Source organism: Macaca nemestrina, chromosome 6, assembly GCF_043159975.1.
Source record: "Macaca nemestrina isolate mMacNem1 chromosome 6, mMacNem.hap1, whole genome shotgun sequence".
Lineage (NCBI taxonomy): Eukaryota > Metazoa > Chordata > Mammalia > Primates > Cercopithecidae > Macaca > Macaca nemestrina.
Genome location: NC_092130.1, coordinates 6405286 through 6422800, shown reverse-complemented (window position 1 = coordinate 6422800; position 17515 = coordinate 6405286). Strand labels below are relative to the sequence as shown.

At 41.6% G+C, this 17515-nt stretch overlaps 1 protein-coding gene across 2 annotated transcripts; it reads left to right on the top strand.

The window, feature by feature from the left end:
- The first annotated feature begins 1234 nt into the window (after positions 1–1234).
- Positions 1235–17515, top strand: C6H5orf47 (chromosome 6 C5orf47 homolog). Of its 2 annotated transcripts, XM_071098077.1 has the most exons (5): positions 1249–1725; positions 10593–10678; positions 12128–12227; positions 13633–13668; positions 17027–17511. In XM_071098077.1, the coding sequence occupies exons 1-4, from the start codon at positions 1401–1403 to the stop codon at positions 13650–13652; spliced, it is 531 nt and encodes a 176-aa protein (XP_070954178.1). In that variant the 5' UTR covers positions 1249–1400; the 3' UTR covers positions 13653–13668; positions 17027–17511. The 2 variants fall into 2 exon arrangements, with proteins under 2 accessions (XP_070954179.1, XP_070954178.1); XM_071098078.1 differs by lacking the exon at positions 12128–12227 and having other exon boundaries at positions 1235–1725; positions 17027–17515.

Sequence of the window (17515 nt, the reverse complement as noted above, 5' to 3'; positions counted from 1 at the left end):
TGCCAGATGCTGAATATACACCTTATTTTGATTCATCCTCACAACTCAGTTCTCCTGAGTTTACATCTGAAGACACTGGAGGCTCAGAAAAGGAAAGCGGCTGGGCGCGGTGGCTCACACCTGTAATCCCAGCACTTTGGGAGGCCAAGGCCGGCGGATCACCTGAAGTTAGGAGTTCAAGACCAGCCTGGCCAACATGGTGAAACCTGATCTCTACTAAAAATACAAAAATAAGTGGGGTGTGGTGGCTCATCCTTGTAATCCCAGCTACTCGGGAGGCTGAGGCAGGAGAACCGCTTGAACCTGGGTCGTGGAGGTTACAGTGAGCCGAGATCGCACCACTGCACTCCAGCCTGGGTGACAGAGGGAGACTCCATCTCAAAAAAAAAAAAAAAAAAAAAAAAAAAGGAAAAAGGAGAGAGAGAGGGTAAAGGGCTTGCCCAAATAACCCAGCTGGCCAGTGCCTAACGAGGTTGGGCCTCACATCCCTGTCCCCTCAGCCCTTGGGGATCATGGCTCCATCACCACCACCTGCCAGGCCAAGGGCATACTGGAACCTTCGGGCAGCCAAGGGCTCTGTGTTCTCCCCGAGGCTCCCAGATTCACGTGGCTGGTGCTCCAGGCTGCTCAAGTCCTGTGTGGGTTCCTCACTCTGAAATCCTCCTGTACCCAAGCATGGGGGTGTCTCCCTAGTAGTGACCTGGTCCCTTTCTCCCACCCTGTTCTTGGAGTAGCTCATTTCCTCTGAGGGGTCTGTACCTCATCATCGTCCCCAACCCAGCACCCGCCCTCTTTCCATTTCTCTCCATCTCTCCTGTGCCTCTCACTTCCCAGCAGCATGCACTTCCCCGACTCCTGCAGCCCACACAGTGACCAGCTCCCTCGCTCCTCAAGCCCAGCTTTCTCCCTCCAGCCCCCAGCAGTGGTCCGGCCCTAACCTCCCTGCCCCACCCTGCATGGTGGTCCCCGCCACCCCCATGTGGTGATCTGGCCTTAACCCCGTCACCCCATCCCTAGTGGGTGGTCCTGCCCTAGCGCCATCCCCCCCATCCCTGTGGGATGGTCCAGCCTTAACCTCCTCCCCCGCATCCCCATGCGGTGGTCTGGCCCTAACCCCGTCACAGCATCCCTACGGGGTGGTCCGGCCCTACATCTGTCCCCCTCATCCCGGCGCCATGGTCTGGCCCTAACCCTGTGCCTCCCCCATCCCCACGGGGTGGTCTGGTCCTAACCCCCTCCCGCATCCTTGCAGGGTGATCCGGCCCTAACTCCCTCCCCGCAATCCCCGCAGGGTGGTCTGGCCCTAACCGCTCCCCGCACCCCTCGACTGCACAGTGGGCCGTCCGGCGCCTGGAGCATCGTGTTTGCTGAGGGCCGGGCAGCCGTTGACTGAGGCTGCCATGGCGGCGGCAGGCCGGGGTCGGGAGCAGGACTCGGCGCGCTTCGTCTATGTGACGCGCTTCGGCTCGCATCAGTGCGGTGGCGTCCTGCAGCTAGGCGGCCGCGGAGCTCAAGGCCTTTCGGGTCAGGGGTCCAGGGCTGGCTGTCGCCAGGAGAAGCCGAGGGCAGCACCGGCGGTGGCGGGAGTCCAGGGTGGCAGTGAGTTGCCCTCTGGTTCCCGGCCCAGGGTTGCCACGACCCTTGGTGTGGAGGCCGCGGCCCCTGCCTCCTCCCAGCTGCGGACGTCGAGCGTGCGAAGCGGCACCAGACCGTCGGCGCGTGCAGGTGGCACGGTGGGACGTGGCGCGGCGGGGCCGGACGGGGCGCGGCGGGACGGGGCGGGACCGGGAGCGGCGGGGCGGGACGGGGCGCGGCTGGACGGGGCGCGGAGGGGCGGGGCGGGGCGGGACCGGGAGCGGCGGGGCGGGGCGCGGCGGGGCGGGGGGGGGGCGCGGCGGGGCGGGGCGGGGCGCGGCGGGGCGGGGCGGGGCGCGGCGGGGCGGGGCGGGGCGCGGCGGGGCGGGGCGCGGCGGGGCGGGGCGGGGCGCGGTGGGGCGGGGCGGGGCGCGGCGGGGCGGGGCGGGGCGCGGCGGGGCGGGGCGGGGCGCGGCGGGGCGGGGCGGGGCGCGGCGGGGCGGGGCGGGGCGCGGCGGGGCGGGGCGGGGCAGGGTCACCTGGTGGGCGCCATCTTGCGGCACGTGGGAGGTTGGGGGCCGCTTTCCTGTCAAGCCGTGTTGCGAGCAAGCGCGGGCAAAGTAGAAGCCAAGTAATTCCCTTCAGAGGACTAGCGGTAGCCGGGACGGGCACCTGACAGGAGAGGCTGTTGAATGCAGCCTTTACGGCCCCCTCACGGAGGCTTTGTCCTGCGTGTTGCCGTTCTGGCGGAGGGAGATTGGTTGACTTCGTGAACCCCCCTCACCTGGAGGACTGACTTCTGGGTGCTGTTGAGTCATCCTAACTAAAAACAGCATGAGCTTTACGTTTAAACCAGGAAATGTCTTAAATTCAAAAATTAGCCTCCCATAGGTTTTGCATATGTCTTGATCAATTTATTCCTAAATATTTAATCTTCTTTGCTGTTGTAAATGGAGTTTCTTTTTATGTAATGCCCTCTAAATGCTTATTGTGTATAGGAAGCCAGTTTATTTTTTTTTGAGACGGGTTCTTGCTGTGTCACTCAGTCTGGAGTGTGGTGGTCCAATCACAGGCTCACTGAAGCCTTGACCTCAGCCTCCTGGGTAGCTGGGACCACAGGTGGGCACCCCCATGCCCAGCTGCTTTTTTATCTTTTGTAGACATGGGGGTCTCCCTATGTTACCCAGGCTGGTCTTGAACTCCTGGGCCCAAGTGATCCTCCTGCCTCAGCCTCCCAGCCCTGGGATTACATGCATGAGCCACTGGGCCAGGCCTCTCTTGGTTTTTCCTTTTCCTTGCTTTTGAGACAGAGTCTTGCCCTCTTGCCCAGGCTAGAGTGCAATGACATGATCTTGGCTCACTGCAACCTCCGCTCTCCTAGTTCAAGTGGTTCTTCTGCCTCAGCCTCCCAAGTAGCTGGGATTACAGGCACCTGCCACCGCGCCCAGCTAATTTTTTTTCTATTTTTAGTAGGGATGGAGTTTCACCATGTTGACCAGGCTGGTCTCAAACTCTTGACCTCAGGCGATCCACCCGCCTCAGCCTCCCCAAGTGTTGGAATTACAGGCTTGAGCCACCAAGCCCAGCCCTCTCTTGGTTTTTCTAAATCAACTTTACCGAGGATTAATTTACATGTGTTTTGAAGAGGTTTGCCAGATTTATACACACCCTGGTAACTGCCACCATAATCGAGATATAGAACATTTCCATCACCTGTACTCATAAAATAACAACTTTATTAAACTGTAGTTCACAGTGCATGCAGTTCACTCATTTTGCATGCATAGTTGACATATTCATGGTTGTGTAACCATCACCACTATTTTAGAATATTTTTAACCCCAAGAGAACCCCTGTATCCATTAAACATTGCTCACCATTCTCCCTATTTGCCCTCCTTTATGCATGAGCTCAGCCCTAACCAAGTACTAATCTGTTTTCTGTCTCCATAGATTTAACCATTTTGGACATTTCATATATGTTGAGTCATAGAGTATGTGGGCTTTTGTGACTGGCTTCTTTCACTTAGCCTATTGGTTTTTGCATGCTAATTTTAGATCCTATTAACTCACTGGACACTTTTATTATTAGTTTTATCCTTGATTCTCAGGATTTTCCAGGTATCAATATATATTATTTGTAAAGAGATATAATTTTGTTTCTTTTTCAACCATTCTTTGCCTGCAATAGATTTGTCTAATTGCATTTGCTAATACCTCAAGGGCAATGTTGAATACTATTGGAGATAGCGGGCACCTTAGCCTTGTTCCTGACTGTAGGGGAGATGCCTATAGTGTTTCCCCATTAAATAAGGTGCTGGCTATCTGTCTAAGGATTATATATTTCAAATATTACAAAGTATCCCTCAATACTTATTTTTTCAGTTTTTTTTTTTTTTTTTTTATCATGAATGGGTGTTGATTTTTGTCAGAGGATTTCTCAGGTCTATGGAGATACTCTTTTTCTTTAGATTTATTTATTAATATGGAATGTAATATAAATGGATTTCTGATTATTGTACCAACCTTGCATTCCTGAAGTAAATTCTACTTGGTTTTAGTGTGTTATTTTCCTAATATAGTGTTGGACTCTGCTAATTTGTTTATATAATTTTTGCATCAGTATTCAGGAGGGATAGTGATCTTTAGTTTTTCTTTGTACTCCTTTATCGGGTTTAGGTATCAGAGCTGTGTTTACTTCATAAAAGGAATCAGGAATTTTTCCTTTTCTATGCTCTTGGATAATTTATAGAATGTTGGGATTATCTTGTCTTTGAAGTTTAGGTAGAATTCTTCTGTAACTATTAGGACCTAGTGCTTTTTGTGGGATAATTCCTTAATAACCTTCTCTATATTTTCTATGGAGATTGACCTTTGTAGGCTTCCTAACTCTAATAGGTCAATTTTAGTAACCTGTATTTCCTTAAGGAATTATCTGTTTCATCTGGGTTTCCAAATTCGTTTGCATAGATGTCTGCAAAGTAGTGTCTTATGATGTTTAAACATTTTCTTGCGTTTTAATGGTTATTTCCCTCTTGTCGTTTCTTTTCCTGTATATACATGCACTCTCCTTTTTTTGTGATCAAATTAGCCAACATTTTGTCTGTTTTGTTAATTTTTTTTTAAACTAAGATTTTGGCCAGGTACAGTGCCTCACACCTCGAAGTTTACCACTTTGGGAGGCTGAGATGGGAGGATTGCTTAAGGCCAGCAGTTCAAGGCTTTAGTGAGCTATGATATGGCCTTCAGCCTGGAGAGACAGAATGAGAACCTGTCTCTAAAAAAGAAAAATCAAAGTTCTGATTTATTAATTAGATATTTTGTTTCTCTAGTCTCTTCCTCATTAATTTCTGCTTTTAATATTATTATTTCTTGTTCTTTCTTTGGGTTTACTTTGTTCTTATACTTTTTTTGTGAGCAGGACATTTAATTCATTTATTTTTATTCTTGTTATTAAGTGTTTAGTGCAATGAATTTTCTTCTAACCACTACTTTAAATACATCCCATAGTTTCCAGTATGTAGTGTTTTCATTGTTACTATTTTTAAAAGAAATTCTGTAATTTTTAACTCTTTTCCATAGAGTTACTTAATAGATTTAAAATTTTTAAGTTTTCAGAGCGTCTCAGAGTTTTATTTTTAAATTTTGCTAGTAAACGGTGGGTTTATTGTGATCAAGAGTATTGTTTGTGATGCCTTCATTTTATGGATGTTACTGGTGTTTTCTCTGTAACCTAACTTATCATCCTTTTTGCTCTTTTCACCTCAGAAACCATGCCATTGGAAGACTGCTCCTTTAAATCTTGCTTGCCCCTTTAAACTGAGTCTGTCCATTATATTGTATGCTTGGCATTCTGTGTTGTGTCTGTCTCTTTAAATTTCTTCCGTATAGTCTGTACTCTGATTTGCCTAGTTATTTTTTTAGTATTTTCAGATTTAGAATGCATGTAATCTTAATATTGGTCACTTCAGCTCTTCTGAGGCATTTTTGTAGTGTTTCTAGTTTCTCTTCCCTGCTGGCCAGAGCCCCTGTAGGTCTAGGGCATATGGGATCATAGAGCAGCAATTTAATGTTTTTCTCTCATTTTACTTACAGTTATTTTGCAGCTTCAACATCCTTTGTCTTAAAGTAATGCTGAGGGTGTGGTTTTTGCTTGCTGTTGTCTTCAGCTACCCAGAAGCCCTGCATTAAAAGATTGTGAATAAGAAAAGTGATAGGAGCCGGGCACGGTGGCTCAAGCCTGTAATCCCAACACTTTGGGAGGCCAAGGCGGGCAGGTCACGAGGTCAGGAGTTTGAGACCAGCCTGGCCAACATGGTGAAACCCCGTCTCTACTAAAAATAAAAAATTAGCCAGGTGTGGTGGTACGCGTGTGTTATCCTAGCTACTGAGGAGGCTGAGGCAGGAGAATGGCTTGAACCCAGGAGGCGGAGGTTGCAGTGAGTCGAGATCGTGCCACTGCACTCTAGCCTGGGTGACAAGCAAGACTTTGTCTCAAAAAAAAAAAAAAAAAAAAGAAAAGTGATGGGGTCAGATTTATTAGTCCGTGCTGTACAGGAGAGAGTGACTTAGAGGCAGGTTAGACTGAAAAAAAATCTCAAATTGAAAACTATGTAAATATTTTGTTTGCTATTCTTTCAGAACTAAATTTACTTTGATAATTTGTTAGGTTGGTGCAAAAGTAATTGTGGTTTTGGACCTTGACTTTTAAGTCATTATAACTAGGCTCAAACACATCTTTACTAATCAAAATAGGAACCATTACAATCAACACATTTTTGCCAACAAGAAATGAGTGTTTATTCTTGTGGTGTGAAAGTCCACACTTTGGGATGTGATGAACACTGGGGAAGCATTTTCTGTGTTCTGCTGGCTGTGGAAGCGTTTTCCCTGCAAAAAGTTGTCCAGATGCCTGAAGCAGTGGTAGTTGGTTGGCAAGAGATCAGGTGAATATGGTGGATGAGGCAAAACTTTGTGGCCCAATTTGTGCAACTTTTGAAGCGTTGGTTGTGCAGTGTATGGTCTGTCATCGTTGTGGAGAATTGGGCCCTTACTGTTGACCGGTGCTGCCTCCAGGCATTGCAGTTTTTGGTGCGTCTCGTCGATTTGCTGAGCATGCTTCTCAGATGTAATGGTTTTGCCAGGATTCAGAAAGCTATAGTGGATCTGACTGGCAGCAGACCACCAAACAGTAACCATGATCTTTTTTTTGGTGCAAGTTTGGCTTTGGGAAGTGTTTTGGAGCTTCTTCTCGGTCCAGCCTCCTAGTTCTCCTTCCTCTGGATCTGATCATGTTACCCCTGCCACAAAGGAATTGGGGGGTGGGAGAGACTGGAGGCCAGAGAACAGTTACGAGGCAGTTACGGTAGTCCAGTGGAAAGAGTGAAGGCCTGAACTAAGGCATTGGCGGTGGAGGCAGAATGGACAGGATCGCATAGCTTACTGAGAGAGAAGGAAGAATTGTGGTCGAGTCTGAAGTCTCTGTGCTGGGCAACTGGATGGATAATGGAGCTACTAACGTCAGTGACCACCCTGCTGTGCTTGCGAAGTCAAGGATATAGTCAAGGGAAGGGGGTCCTGGGGTAGACTTACATTTAAACCAAGCCAGAAAGTGCTTAAGTGCTTAGGTTTTACTCAGTCTTGGGTGTACTTAATGTTTGTTTTTGTTTTGAGACAGTGTCTGGCACTGTCTCCCAGGATGAAGTGCAGTGGTGTGATCTCAGCTCACTGCAACCTCTGCCTCCCAGGTTCAAGTGATTCTCCTGACTCAGCTTCCCAAGTAGCTGGGACCACAGACATGTGCCACCACGCCCAGCTAATTTTGTATTTTTAGTAGAGACGGGATTTCACCATGTTGGCCAGGCTGGTCTTGAACTCTTGACCTCAGGTGATCTACCCACCTTGGCCTCCCAAAGTGCTGGGATTACAGGTGTGAACCACCACACCCAGCCCTTAATGTTAATATTAAGTAGACATTAATTAAATGTGTCACCCTCTATGGGGGAAAAATGAATTATTTTTTCAGTAACATTTACTTAAAACTTATCATGTTGTGGGCCCTAGGTCAGGTGTTAGTGACACAGATGTGTCAGACAAGTAGTCTGCTCTCAAGGGACTTATTAATGAATAATGGGAATATAAACTAGTAGATATGAGTGTTGTAAGAGTGAGCTGAGAATAGCTTTGATAGTCAAGTTCAAGGAAAGAAGAGGCATAGATGCAGAAAATCAGGGGACATGAATAGAGAAATCACTAGTGGGACAGTAGAGGTTATCAAGAGCATTGGCTTTGAAGTCAGAAAGACATAATCCTTGGTTCTGTCATTTGTCAGCAGGATAATATTGGCCAAGTTAGTTAACCACTATTATTCTCAGTGTCCTTATCTGTAAAATGGGGGTAATGGTTCCTACCTTAAAGGGTTGCTGTGAAGGTTAAATGAAGTAATACCTGCAGAGTGCCTAGCACAGTGTTTGGCACAGAATAAGTGCCCAGTAAATGCTGGCACATTGAACAGAGATGGCTTGAAGGGAAGATGGTGATTAGCATGTCTAGCACACAGTGGACATGTACTGTTTATTGAATGAATGAAAAGTAAGTTTTGGACCACATTATGGAATACCTTGAAGACTGTCATTTTTATCGTCACTGAAGATTTTTGAATGGTGGGGTGGAGTAAAGTTATCAGAGACAGCTGCACTTTTGGAAGATAAACTATAAGCTGTTTGGAAAATGTACTGAAGTTTAGAGATTCAGGAGTAGGCAAATCAACTCTTCTAACATTTCAAATAAGACTAATAAATCAGGCCAGTTCCCTGTCCTTACAGAACTTGAAAGCTACATTTATAATTTATACATAATGGAAGATGATGAATGCTATTGTGGAAGTACAAATGAATCCTTTGGAAGTGGTGAATAATTTGGGGAATGAGAGAATCAGGGAAGGCTTCATGGTGGTGGAAGCTCCATGAGATTTACACGTGGGGCTAAGATAGGAGAATTAGGTGGGGAAAACATGTGAACAAAGTGCTGAGTATGGATCAGTGATGGACAGCGATTAGGAAGAATGACTGAGTCAGAGTGGGTGGAAAGAGGACTAGAGAAAGATTTGAAACATAAGTCAGGACGAAATCCATGAAATACAGTGGAGCTAGTCTCAGTACAATACACAAAATGAGTGAAGAAATATGTCTTTTTTCTTTTTCATATCTTCTGTACTTGTTGTATTTTAGATCCCCAAGTAATTACAGGTAGACTTGATGACTCCTATGCTTTCTCAAGGAGTATAGGTTTATGTTGGGTAAGGCTTGCAAACAAGAAGCATTTGGGAATGATGCAAATATAGTATTCCAAAGGTTGTAGGCATTTAGAGGGAACGATAGATATGGGTACGTGGAGAGCAGAGTTTCCCAAACTTATTTTCCTATGGCATACCTACATATCATTTGTACTGTTATTTACTTAATATATTTATTTAAATAGGTACATTTTCCCTTTTAATTAAATTTCTTTTTAGAACACTTTAAATCATTACTTCAGTGGAAAACCTGTACCATTTGCTATAAATAGAAATTAATTAGAAACAAATATAATAAAGGCAAAACAGTATTATTAAATTCTAGCTAAGTAGGTTGTCTGCTGAGAGCTGTCTGTGGTCACAAAGGGAGACGAACAAGTCTTAGAGAAGTCTTAATGACATGCTGGTACCAAACTTAGCCTTTCTCCCAAAGGTAATCAGAAGATTGAAAAACACTGGAAAGGGAATGAGTTTCTCACCACGAGTTAATATTCCTTAGTGCTATGTCTGTATGTCTGTGACCTGCTCCAAATCAGTGGCATGTTTCTCACAAATTCAGAAATGCCATTTTAGAACATATTCTAGTTTATTCAATAAATGGAATACTTGTTGTATAGCTGGTATCTGTAGAAGTGGATACTGGATCTCCAGTGAAGAATAAAACACTCTCCTCAAGTAAACGGTGTCATAAATCCTATGATACCTGAGCAGAGGGTGCTTTGTCAGATCAGAGAAGGCTCCCTGGAAAGCTAAGTATTGAATGAGTAGAAGCAAGTGAGATATAGAGCAGTGGTAGGGCAGGAACAAGGTGGGGAAGGGTTGAGGTGAGGGAATATTCTAGACAAAATGAGAGCCAATAGAAAGGCTTTCGGGGAACACATGCTCATTATTTTATAATTTTGTCTTTGGAAAAACAAACCCTTGGGTTTTCCTCTAACAGTTAACGTTTGGGAAGGCAGCATGGTTTAGTGAGTATTCAGGAAGCCCGTTCACTCTGGATAACCCTTATTATACTACTGTGTGCGTGGTAGTGTGAGTGGGAAGATGAGTAAGACACACATGACCACTGCCCTCCAGGAGGTCAGAGCCTAGTGGAGGAAACGCGTGATAAAAAGGTGGGCTGAGTGCTGTGAAGAAGGTGTTCTGGGAGCCAGTGCTGGGTGTTGAGCTGCGTGTGCTTGAGGGAAGGCTGTAGAGAAGAGGTACGTGTGAGCTGAGTCTTGAAGAACAGGTAGAAATTTGCCTGGGAGGTGTGTGGGGGTGTGTGTGTGTGTGTGTGTGTGTGTGTGTGCTGAAAGTCTTAGGAATTAGATACGTTTGAGGAACCACAAGGTATTGTGTAGTATTGTGTAGTTGGAAGTGTAGTGTCTGTCTGGAGTTCACTGAGAAGAATGGAGACTGTAGAGATACGCTGGGGCAAGATATGTTATCTGGTATTTGTTCATTCTGTTGTTGGTCTTTTTGGGACTAGCCTTACAAACCAGAAAAGGAAGACTGAACTAGCTGGATGATTTTCTAGGTACTTGCCCGATTATGTCTAGTTTTCTTGGTTGTTTTCAACATGTTGTTAGTGAACTGGTAAACCAGTATTACCTGGTGATCAGAAATATACCAACAAGTATAAAAATCCTCAAAGAGACCTCAGGAAACATTTATATGGCCTCTATTTTCAAATAGTAAATCCTTACATATGTTGACCTTTTCACTTTCTTCTTAAATATTAGGTTTAATCCAGAAGGATGCAGCTAAAAAGTTTGATTTTCCCATACCATTGAATGAAGCTTCCAAAATAATGAAGAAAAAGAAAAAGGTATATTGCTATGAAGGAGAATGAGCAATATTTGAATTTTAGATCATCCTCTGTAAAGATATTCAAGACAGTGAAAATAGTTCCATCTTTTGAATAATTTAATTTTCTGAAATGAGAAATAGAAGTAATTCAGCAGAAATGGAACTGGGTTTGGAAATATTTATTAACCATAAAGAATTGTCCTTCCAGTGTTATACCAGTGAAGGTATAAAACACATTTTAATCAAAATGTAACCCCATTGGAGGATTTTTCAAAGCATGATATATGTTCCATAGAAGATAATAAACTGTGACAGATAATGTAGTATAAGAAGAAAATCACAGATTTCATAGAAAGTAATAATGTATCTATAGTGGTCTTTTTAAAGACAAGGAATATGTAATAGGTTTCTAGCAGGCAATCTGAGAAGGATGATCCACTGCTGCTGAACTGTTCTCGCTGCTAGTTGTCCAAATGTCATGGTAACTTGAGTGTTTTGAACATATTCAAGATCAGATGCTCTGCAGATCTTTGATTGCCACTGTATGTTTATACTTCACAGCATCATTAATATTCAGTTTAAAGAAGTTATTGGTTGATAGTGACACATAACATTGTGTTGTTTCTGAGCTTTGAGTTGTTTGATATCTGTGTATGGTACAAAATAGCATTAGAGGTTACTAACTCTTGTACCAAATATATTTTGAGTGAGCATCTAATTTTCCTACTGTACTAAGAGATGTTTCTTCTGAGAACCAGTTCCTTTTAGGTGAGGAGAAAAGAGCAGTAACCAATACTTCCTTTTAATTAGTGTGTGCCAGATACTGGGGTAAGTGCTTTACATATGTATTAAATATTTTTTCCTTAATTCTTATAATCCAGTGTATGAAGTTATTCCTAGATGAGATTAAAATACTCTCCCATTGTCAGGCAACTGGAAAATGGCAAAGCCAGAATTTGAGCCTAGATGTATTTGTTTGATTCTATAATCCTTGTTCTTTCTCTGCCAGTATATTTACATTCTCTAGTCCTATTGCTTTGGTGTGTCCTAGGAGAAATACTTAGTTCTTAACTGAAATAAAATACATTTAAAAATAAAATCATTGCCCAATGGTTTAATCATGGGAATATAAATTCACAATTTTTAAAAATTGCCTTTCAGAATGGAATGTGTTAGAATCAATTAGGTTGGACTTTATAGTCATTGCCTTTGAAAGGCAACTTCATCCAGGACTGTTAATTTAAATACTACGGGGGGAAATTCTAGGAATTTCAAAGAAGAGAACAGATATTTCAGTGATTGTGGGTAAACAATTACACTTAGGTTTTAGTTCTCTAAATGCTGATATAGGCTTATAATGATGATATCAATTGACATACAACACAATTGAGTCATTCCCGGTTGCCTCCATGAAAATATATTCCTACTTTTCTGCTCAGCATTCTTTTACTGTGCTTATCTTTTTAAGGTTTTAGTATGGAATAGAGTATACAAAGTCATTTCAAGAATGCTTGAAGAAAATGAAAAATATAGACACAGGCTGAAATGCCAAAGGTTATCTAGGGAAAGTAAGTTAACATAATTTTTATTGTGTTAAAAAGAGTGGTCTCTGTAACAGTTTAGTTATCCTGGGATCGCATGAGATCAGCAGTTTTCTTAATTGTCACATTCAATATACAGAACTATAGAAATGAGACTAGCATATTATCACTGTTCATCATAATTACAAGTACAGAGTACCTAGAAGCAGTGAGTGCAGAGAGCACAGGTATAGGAGTGAGTGGAGGAATGTAGAAGGAATGACTGGAATTTACTTAGCAAAGGGAACATACTTTTCTGTTAAATGTGAATCTTAATGGCAATTAAAAAATAGAAATTACAAAGCTCATCAGTATTGATGAAGAAAAACATTTTAACTGCAATATAAAATTATACATTGTATCACTTGGTGAAGTCATTTCCTATCCATGGAAGCTACACTCCTGCTTAATGCATTTTACAAAATCTGCCCTTGAGTTATGGCCTTGATGTCATTATTTCATTCCTGGAAAACAACTCATGAATTAAACCGTGCTCTAAAGCTGCATCACTATTGAGTTGATATCGTGGTCAGAGCAAAATTAGATGTAGTCTGGTGTGTTTATTAAAATAATTTGTAGTTCTGGATTTTCAAAAAATTAAGTTGGATAAAATTTATGTAACTAATAATGCCATGTGAATTGATAAATCACAAGTTATTTTCTTTCCTTGACATACATTTCTTTCCTTAACATGTCTTTCTTTCCTGCACATGCTATCATGAATGTTTCTGTGAGCTCTTAGTACAGTCATTCTATGGCAACTTCTGTTTCATAGTCAGTAAAACTGCAATATTTAATTTCATGAAGAACATTTTCATAAGATAATCATGAAAACAGAATGCCGTTTTGCAAGCAGTGGAAACTTACGGTTCATATAATATTGCATCAGTGGTAGCATGAATTGTTTGCAATAATGGCAGATTAGTGAAAATGTGTTTCACGTTTCTTATCCGGAAAGGAGGAGAATGAGGTGGGGGGTGGATAGGAAAAAGAAAAGTAGTCAGAGATGCCTTAAACGAAAAGGATGTTTGAATAGGCAGAGCAGTGTGCACAAAACCTGGACATGCTTCTGAGTGCTAGTTCAGATCACTGCATAACTTTGAACTTGTTGGATTCTTTTCTGCCTCAGCAAGAAGCCTTCTCTTAAATGTAATCTTGTAAGGATTATTTAACAACTTAAAATGATACGCTGTGGTTTCCATAAATAGCCTCTTCCAAACAAGTTCACTATTTTACATTACAGTGTTAAACTAGATTACAGAACTTCTTTATAAAACTCATAATTATGTTTAAAAATGTATTATAACTTGTATTCCATAATATGTATTTATTAATGGGAAAACCAGTGCTAGAGGCCATCTGAAATTTTCCTTATTCTTTATGTTGTTTGCAGGCTCAAATTATACACGATGAATCTTCTTATCTTCTGGTAAGACTCTATTTAGGTAATAATTATAGAGTATAGATTTTTTTCCCTTCCCTTCTATATTCTCCCTTCTCCAAACATTAGTGTATAACCAACTGTTGCTAATTCCAGCCAATTTCCTTTCTTAAATCCAATGTTTGGCACATAGTAGGTGCTCGTTAAAATACTTCCTGACCTTTAAAACTTCATTTGGGCCCCATGTCCGTCATGCTGTTATGCTCCATGTTTTTCCTTCTTCTTCTTCTTTTTTTCTATTGTACCCTCTGAGGGCAGAATCTTCTTCTTTTTGTTTATACCTCTACTTAGTTCTCTTTTCCTTTGAATATATTGTCGTATTTCATGCTATTTTACTACTGCTCCTTTTTATTTCTTAGTGTCCTGCACTGCAGGCTATGTTATGGCCCTTGTCCTGCCTCACTTACCATATTTACCTTTGCTACCACCTAATAACAAATGCTGTCCTAGGAGTAATTGTTGTCCCCATTCTCTCTTTACATATTCACTCTGAGATAACTCACAGATTTTTATAGCTTCAACTACTCTTCCTGGGTATATTACCCTTAAATCTCCATCCTACCCTTGACCTCTGGTCATGTACCTCTGATTTTCTTTAGGCTGTCTACTGATACTTTCTTTTTTGTCACCTCTACTGATCTACTGAAATCTACACACAGTTATCCTTTTTTTAAAATTTTTTTATTTTAAAGAGACAGGGTTTCACTCTGTACCCAGCCTGGAATATAGTCACTCGATCATAGCTCACTACTGCCTCTAACTCCTGGGCTCAAGTGATCCTCCCACTTCAGCATTCCCTCCCAAGTAGATAGGACTGCAAGTATGCACCACCATGCCTGGCCAGTTAAATTTTTATTTTGTATAGTTGGGGATCTAGCTATGTTGCCCAGGTTGGTCTAGAACTCCTAGCCTCAAGTAATCCTGCTGCCTCAGCTTTCCAAAGTGTTGGAATTGCAGACATGAGCCACTGTGTCCAGCTGAGAGTATATTTTAGACATGAACATGAGCAAATTCACGGAGTCAAGAAAACGTTTAGGGAATGTACGTGTAGGGAGTGTACACTTTGATTAAAGATTGTTTGACACAGTAACCTAAGAAAGTTATAAAAGTATACTGAGATAGTATTTCTAAGAGTCTAACTTGAATTTTGGGCAGAGGATTTGTACTTCATTCAGTAGGGAATGAAGAAATGGACCATTTTCTTAATCTTTTATTCTAAATGATTTCGAATCTACAGAAAGATTATTAGGCTAATACAAAGCACTCCAATATACTCTTTACTAAGATATGCTGTTTTTTAACATCTTGCCACATTTGCTTGCTCATTCTTCTTCTCTCTCTGTGTATAAATACTTCAGTGTGTGTAACCTAAGAGCAGGGGTATCTTTTTGTGTAACCACACTACAGTTATCAAATTCAGGAAATTGAACATCAATATGAAACATAATTTATAACCTACATTTCACTTTTTTCCTATTGCCCCTAATAGTGTCTTTAATAGGAATTTAAAAAAAAATTTTGCTACTAGATATACAGTTCAGGATCATGTATTGTGTTTAGTTGTCGTGTCTCTTTGGTCTTCTGTAATCTGTAGCAGTTTTTCAGGCTTTCTTTGTCTTTTTTGATATTGATATTTTTGAAGAATACAGGCCAGTCATTTTTTCAGGCTATTTCTCAAGACTTGCTGATGCCTACTTATGATTTGATTCATGTTATGCATTTTTTGGCTGGAACGTTGTATATGTAATATAACTTTCCAAAGGATCGCATCTTGAGTTACGTGATCTTCACTGATCCCTTATTGATAATGTTAACTTTGAGCTCTTGGTTAAGTTGTTACCCATTTATAGTTACTATTTTTCCTTTTGTAATTAATAAGTATTTCATAGGAAGATAATAAGGGTATGCAAATATCTTGTTTCTTTATGAATATGAAGAACATTTTAAAGCAGTGGAGCTATCAGATTTGCATTTTAGAAAGAATATGATGTCATTTGTGGAAATATTTGGAATGGAGGTGAAATAGGAGGTGAAAAAGAAAATCTGGGGATTGTAATAGCATCCAAGTGAAAAGTAAAATGCACTTAAATGAGGGTTGCAGAGGGTGCAGAGAGAAGACAAATGATCAGGTATGGGGATAAGATGATACTGAGTTTTGAGAGAATAAGAAATAAGGAAGTCAGGAGAAAGGACTCATTTCATGAAGGTACTGAGTTTTACTTTTGGCATGTTGAATTTTAGGTAATAGTGAGGTACCCAGGCAAAAATGCTAAGCAAGTTATTGGAAGTGTTGTAAGGGAGGTAGTGTGATATCTGCAGTGCATAAAGGTCATATGTAGTTCTAACAGTAGATGTAGATGAAAACGTTAATGTGAAGATGAAGAGAGAGGAGAGGACTGAGTACAGAGTATCAGGCAATGCTGAGGATAAAGAGGAATTTTCAGTTTTGGAGTCGGGGATTATAGGGATTACAGGGATTATTTGGAGTCAGGAGTAATGAGAGAGATTATTGTGGGGCTGAGAAGGGAGACAAATGAAACTTGCAGAAGATCACGGGATTGGGAGTTCGAAGGAGGGCAGAGACCTTGCTTAGTGAGAGTATAGGGGTCTAAAAAGGTAGGAGCATAAAAATATGTTATCTAGGAACATTTGAAAAGTTTCAGCACCTAGAGGTAAAGCACAGGTTCCAGTGATGACTGTCTAGGCAATGGCCTTGGTTGTGAGTAAGTGGCCTGGAGGTGAAGGCCTGTGATACAATGTTTCTGTGACACATTTCTTGTAAATGGGACTGTTGAAGTCACCAAAGGTATTGGCAGGAGTTGGAGTTGAAAAGAAGAATATGAGTTACACACTGAGTGTGTTGGAAACTTTTTATGTTCAACTAGAGAAAGTAAAAGTCATTAAAACAATTAAGTACAGGGAGTTTCTTTTTTTTTTTTTTTTTTTGAGACGGAGTCTTGCTCTGTAGCCCGGGCTGGAGTGCAGTGGCCGGATCTCAGCTCACTGCAAGCTCCGCCTCCCGGGTTCGCGCCATTCTCCTGCCTCAGCCTCCCGAGTAGCTGGGACTACAGGCGCCCACCACCTCGCCCAGCTAGTTTTTTGTACTTTTAGTAGAGACGGGGTTTCACCGTGTTAGCCAGGATGGTCTCGATCTCCTGACCTCGTGATCCGCCCATCTCGGCCTCCCAAATTGCTGGGATTACAGGCTTGAGCCACCGCGCCCGGCCAAGTACAGGGAGTTTCTAACTGTTGCTTTATAGCCTTAGAAATGCTAAAAAATTTCAGTGACTACTGATGATGATATTTTATATTAACAAGAATTCAATTTTGTCATTTTTTAATTTAGATTAACCTATCTTTGGATGTTTCCCAAAGAAGATTATGAAGAACCTAAAGATGAAACATTAAATGAATCATAATTATTTAATTTATGCTGCATAAAGTTTTGTAGTGAATGTGAATGAGGATTTTAGGTTTGCTTCAATGTATGTTAATTTTGATGTGTTTTATTAGAATTGGGACTTTAGTAGTTGAATAGAAAAACTACCTTCTTTATAAATTAATAGTATTTCTTTGCTATTTAATAATACCTTTAGTTAAATATTGTTACCATATGCATGCAAGTGTTATTGTCAGAATTAATACTTATTCTACATACCTTTAAATTAACTTTATACATAAAATTTAGATTAGCATATCGATGCAATTACATGAATTTTCTAATAACCAGCTTTTCCATTTTATTAATGAGTCTACAACTGCTGCTTTGTACATCTCTTCTTTTAGATGTAACTTTTAAATTAAACTTGGATTCATTTAAATTATTTTTGGCTTC